The sequence below is a fragment of the Lepisosteus platostomus genome, chromosome 18, assembly GCF_059453375.1.
Source record: "Lepisosteus platostomus isolate fLepPlt1 chromosome 18, fLepPlt1.hap1, whole genome shotgun sequence".
Classification (NCBI taxonomy): domain Eukaryota; kingdom Metazoa; phylum Chordata; class Actinopteri; order Semionotiformes; family Lepisosteidae; genus Lepisosteus; species Lepisosteus platostomus.
In genome coordinates, this window is record NC_142628.1 from 5980941 (window position 1) to 5986940 (window position 6000).

Genomic DNA, 6000 nt, shown 5'->3' on the forward strand with positions numbered 1-6000 from the left:
TGCAGACTTACTGCAAAAGGAAACACATTTCTGTAAGCTTTTTAAATTTCAAGATATAATTAAACACATATTAAAATGTATGTTATCTACATTTATAGTTAACAGCTATTTTCATAGATTAGATACTTGATGTGAGTATAAGACACTGCAGGCTCTGGCCTTCACATTCACTAGACTTCATCTGCTTTGCCAATTGGTTGGACGCGTTGACCAACACTCCCCTCTTGTGGTTGGGTCTTGTAAAATATAACTCTGACATTTGCTTTTTGAGACTAGCAGTTTGTTTTGTTTCCCTTGGCTTGCAGAAGTTTCTTTGCTTTTGAAGATAAAAGGGTGTCAGAAGGTTCCACAGCATGTGATGGATAGAAAAATACATACTTAATATTCCATGCTTTTTTAAACAAACTGATTTTACCCTTAGTTAATAAAATGATTGTTTCTGCCATGTGCAAAGGAGTTGTTCAAGTCAGTGTGACCCCAGTCTCTTATGCTTTATGCTTTTTCTTGCCTTTGTTCCAAGTTGTCTTTTATTACAAGAAGACTGTCATTTAAAAAAAAATAGATCAAGTTAACAACTACAGACAACTTTTTTAACCAATGGTTTTCCTTATTTTGACATTCATTTTGTTTTCAATATTCAGTATCTTCCCTCACTTGACCCATTGCTAACTGCGCAGTGATAAAATTACTTGAATGAATACATTCACAGGCATCTAGCTTAACTAGCCTTTGACCTCATTCATTTTAAAGTTAAAATGTGCAATTAATTTTATTATCGCTTAAAATTTAGCAAACCTTTGTTTCACTGTTTTAATGGTCATTTATTTTTATTCACCTTTCAGTTTTTATTTAATGAATTACCTGTTTATTCCTCAACAGGGCATAAAAGGTCTTCACAGCAGATACTTAAAAGCATATGTTTACATACACAAAACAAATGACCATAGTTATTTATGGAATAAGTTCAATCATGGTTATATTCCATCCATTTACTTAACTATATATAAAACTGAAAAGAATACAACTTGCACTTAAAAAAAAATTGAATTAGAGAAAGCTCAAGTCCCACTGTAATCTGTTTTTGCTGCAGTTCATTTAATATTTGTAAGGCTTTTTAATTGATAATGCCCTATTAATGCTATAACTATAACTGCACTGCAACTATAGCTCTGTCAGATACAGTACTAGCCTGAATGATATTCTGCATGTAATTTATCTGACATCTCTGAAAAATGTTGACAATGTCAGTGCTTTGGCATCAGATGAAAAAAGTATTAAATCACCCAGAATTGACTTCATACAATGTCTTTCAGATATGACAACTTAGAGCACTTAATAATGAGATGAATTGCAAGGAAATGTACAAAAAATAGCATAGAGGTGTTCAGACTGTCTTTGTAAAACACAATGTGCTAAGATTTACACTTGTAAAGAAAGCCCTCCTGTGCCAATCAGCCTGTCCTCCCCTCTGTCAGCACAGAACCAAGATGAGTGATGGTGAGTTTGTTTCCCTTCAGTAAGGAGCTGTGGCCTGTGTCGTTGCAGTGACAGCCATCACTCTGGTGGAGAATGGGTCGGTGTCTAACGGCGCGATCCTCCTCCTCCTCAGTCGAGTTCTCTTCATTGTCATCAGCCTTGCTTACTACCACCACCTGGGGCGCCGGGCCAAGAAGATCTGAGAGGACCTTCGGGGGCAGGGGGAGGGAGGGCCTCACCCCTCTTCTTGCGAGGGGTCCTGGTGCAGCACACAACCCTCACATCCCCAGCCCCACGATCTAAATTCAGCCCCCCATCGTGACTTGGGAAGGCCAGCTTCTACCAACGATCTCCAGAGGAGGGCTATTACCTGCCTATATAGTTGGTGTAAATTAAGCCATTGGACCCAGACTGGGCAGAGACCAGTTCCTCTCTCTGCAAAAAAAAAGCTATGGTATAGTTAAATGATAAAGAGCAAACTATTGCAGTTTCCTGCAATGTGTAGAGCATTAATAATTTATAGCGTGTTGCTTTAGCAGTTACTGCAGAGTAGGTGTGGGGTCCTAGGAAATTAGACAAGTCCTGTGGCTCAGTTTACACCTGGTGTAGAAGTACATTGTGGGACCAGGATAAAAAATTGTTCTTAAATATGCTGGCATAGTAATTTTAAATCTTTCAGTATTGATTGTGTACTTTATGCAGTGTAGGTTGGCATTTATTGTACACAGTTTCTGAGAACATCACTTTCTGTTTCTCACTAGACAAAGTGTGATTGAAGGAATTCTGCTTTTTTTGCTGATGTTGTATTTTTCACTTCTGTATATTAAAATGACATGCTTATCCTGTCTTATTTATTTAATGAAAACTGGAACAGCTACTCTGGTATAGCATCCCAATTCTGGAGTTTCAAAGAACATACAGAGGCTGTTCCACTGTAAACGTGTTCAAAACAATTTACAATAGGAAAGATCCAGGGCAAATGTATAAAACTAGTTTCCAAATTGTTCAAAGAGTACTCATCATAAAAGCAGCTATGGAAATACAGAAAGTCTTGGATTGTAATTGGTTCTGAACTGCTCTAAAAATGTAGTGTACAATCTGTTTAATTTACTGCAGTGACCCCATTGAATTGACAGTAGGCTGTTTGGGGAGTGTCTAAATTGTGAAAACTGACGGCTGTGTAACATTAATATTTACATATTTAGAGTGTCTTTTACCTTGGATAATATCAGCTCTGGTTCTTCCCGATTCTAGACATTAACAGTTTTGCCTGTGGAGGGGTCTGTTATTCAAAGAATTTATTTCTCTGTATACAATTTGAAAGGAGTGACAGCTTTAAAAATCTTTGGCGGCTATAAACCGTGAGTGAAAACAGAAGTGTGTTTGAAATAGCTGTTTATATGCTGTATCTACTTCTATTTACTTTAAATGGAATTTAAGTCTGAACCAGAAAACGGGGAAAAATGGCCAATTTAGTCTGGGGGGTTTTGGCAAAAAGGAAGACAATGACAAACTTTCTATTGTGAGGATGGCTGAATGACATGCAGTGGAGGGTAATATAAGCTGCCATAGCTGGTAAAGCTGTTTTCACAAAAATAAAGCAATTAAAAAAACTGCTAAATGCTAATCACGAATCACTACTTTTAAAGTACAGATCCATAATGTGCATGCTTCAGATAACCACAGAGGTCTGCCTACAATTTTAAGTTTGGTGTGATACAATATCGTGTTACGTGCTTAACCATAACATAACTTATCTATCACTGTAAAGTATATAAACTTATTGCATAGCAGATGGCTGGTGCATTTCATTAAAATATCTTCATTTGCTTCACTTGATTTTTACAAGATACATGTAGCAGAATTTAAAAACAAAACATATCCTCAGACTTGCCTTAAATCTGAAAAAGAGAACAGCACAAAGCTCAAGTTCGACAGTTCTTCATTAGAATGTACATAAGGTTTTCTTTGCCACGGTGGTACTTTTATTTGTATAGACCAGACTTCAAATTGTTTTGTTGTGCTTCGACTTTATGAGCTGAAAACGAGCACGTTTGTGGGTGGCCAAAGCAAAAAAATGAGTCTTTCCAGTTGTTACCCTAGTGTAGTCACGTGATTGAACGGACTTTTTGCTTGGCAGCAATGTCTTGTTTTTGCGTTTAAGCTTTTTGAGATTCTGTAATAGCGTCGTTTATTTCACCAACCATTTTCTTTTCTTGATTATAGTATTTTGTAGCAAAAGTTTGTTCCTGCTGTTTTTTTTACTGAGCATTTCATCCTCCTGATCCCATGGCATCCACACTGTAATATTCACAATTGTATTGCCTGTCTCCTGCAAATTAACCCAGTTTATATAAAATACACCTGGGGCTACAAGGACAGATCTGTCTGTTAAAGATACACTTTTTCAGGTATGTAATGAATGGTTAGTAACTAAAAGAAGTTGTGTAAAAGATTATTGATTTTTAGAAACAGTTTGTTGGAAAACTAATTTTATTTCTTAGTGTGTGTGTGTGGTGTAGACTTATTATACATATGTGAGTGTTTATATTCGAAATGCTGATAGTATTGCCATGTTTTGTTTTTTAGCTACCGCTGTTCTGAAATGCTGCAAACTTCCCCGGGCTGGTTTGTATCAACAGTCTTCCCAAACAGTTTTAGTTCCCTAAACCCAAGTTGAAGAGCCAAACTATGTTATCCAGTTGTCAGACTTTAAGCTTTTACCCCATTTTACATGGTGTGGTTTCATACTGAAAAGACAGAGGTCTCTTCAAAAACGAGAACTGCAGGTTTTGTTCAGTTATATCCTGGATGTTGGTAGAATCAACAGACTAGTTTTTGTAAATTACGGGTAGAGAAGTGTCCTTATCTTTTTTGTTTTTGTTTTTTAAAAGTGATCTACAATACGTATCCAGGAAAAGAGCATTATTGTGGCATTAGTTGGTTTCATGTGCTTTCTGCTTCTAGAGCTTTTATCTTTCTGAAAAAAGCAGCTTATTAAACGAGTGCATTTTGATTTTCGTGTGGGTAGGACTGCAAATGTGACAAAATGGTTAACAGTTAAGAAGGAAGAAGAGCGTTTTTTTCCAGGAAATGCTGTGTCAAATGCACTCTCCTCTGTAGCATGTTCCTTCCAGTTTTAAAACATAATGCCAGTAAAGGCTTTGTATTTATTTTTGAGTGTGCAGAACTATGGTTGGTGTAGTATACTGGTAGACACCTGTACTCTAACCACATAGACATAATGAAATAGCTTAAGCATCCGGAGTTAAGCCTATTTGTTCCTTATTAAAATTGCACATTTTTATTACTGGTCCTTATTCATTTGTTTCAAAAGTTCTAATTTTTTCTATTTTTTTTTGTTATATTCTGATGGTAAATTGCAACTATATTATACAGTAGTAGAAAAAAATAAAGCCATCTCAGTGAAGCAATCTCATGCTGGGTTAGTAATCTGTTTGTGTTATGGGCTGTTTCATTTAACGTAGCAGAAGCTATGTTAATTGAAGAGGAGCTTTGCGTGACTAGCTGTTTGACGGGGTTGACGGAGAATATTGAACAGTTATGATGAGTGTCTAGATCTGTAAGAATTAGGAAACTGTCTGTGCTTGCTGAGTTGTGCAGTTATTCTCATTTGTAAGAAAAGACATACTGCTTCTTAACCGTTGTTTCCCAGCAGTGTTCAAATTGCTGTCATTATCATCTTTGCAGTGTTAATTTAAAGAAATGCATGATTCAGTATGTCTGACATACTGTTGTATATTGTGCTGCTGTATTAGAACTGTCATTTTGTAGCTTAGCATTATAATTGCAGTGTATTCTGAATTTTCTGGAAAAATTACCCCATTTTATAAAAGAATTTTAGTGCAGAGGTCAATTCCTTTCATGGGTATACTTGGGTATATTTCATGGGGTTGGGTTAGAATTTTTTTTTGTGTCTTAAACATTCGTGAAGAAAGAACAGAAACATTGCTTTAACAATCAAATGTTTTTTTAAAAACATTTTACTTGAAAGGAAAATGGTTGTTACAGACATTCATTTTGTTTTCTTAGCTTTGGAAAATATTTACTTTTGGAAACTCCAGATGGAATATTGTGTGTGCATTCCTTAAAAATAAATGTTTGTTTTTTTCAAGCTGTGAGATTGTCTTTTTTTTCTACATGAAATGTGTCAACATCTTGGCATGACTTTCACATTGCGTATCATTAGTGGAGGCAACAAGTTTTCTCAGGGTTTTATACCTGACATGTCATTCTAGATTTGAACTGAGGGGGTCCCTGTTGCTCAAAAGTGAGCACCATGCTTTTTTTGACTTGTGCTTAGATTACCTACGTAAATCTTACACCTGCTGTGTGCAATGAAAGACATGTTTTATCATATATGCAAAAACATTAGAAAAGGTAATACGGAGATGTATTCAAGTAAATTACCCTTTGTCTTCAGCTAAACACTTTCATCTTGGTAATTAAACAATTAAAAACATTGTCACTGCTAATGCAAATTTGAAAAAAAAATTCACAATA

General features: G+C 35.8%; 1 protein-coding gene across 4 annotated transcripts in view; it reads left to right on the forward strand.

Moving 5' to 3' along the window:
• tp53i11a (tumor protein p53 inducible protein 11a) overlaps positions 1-5611 on the forward strand; it is a 71484-nt gene extending 65873 nt beyond the window's left edge. For 3 of the 4 annotated variants that reach the window (XM_088611061.1, XM_088611059.1, XM_088611060.1), the window contains exon 7: positions 1546-5611. In XM_088611061.1, coding sequence (XP_088467187.1) covers positions 1546-1679 — 134 coding nt within the window. In that variant the 3' untranslated portion in view covers positions 1680-5611. Of the gene's footprint in view, positions 1-1517 lie in introns of all 4 variants that reach the window. The other variant, XM_088611058.1, reaches the window with a different exon arrangement.
• The last annotated feature ends 389 nt before the right edge of the window (positions 5612-6000 follow it).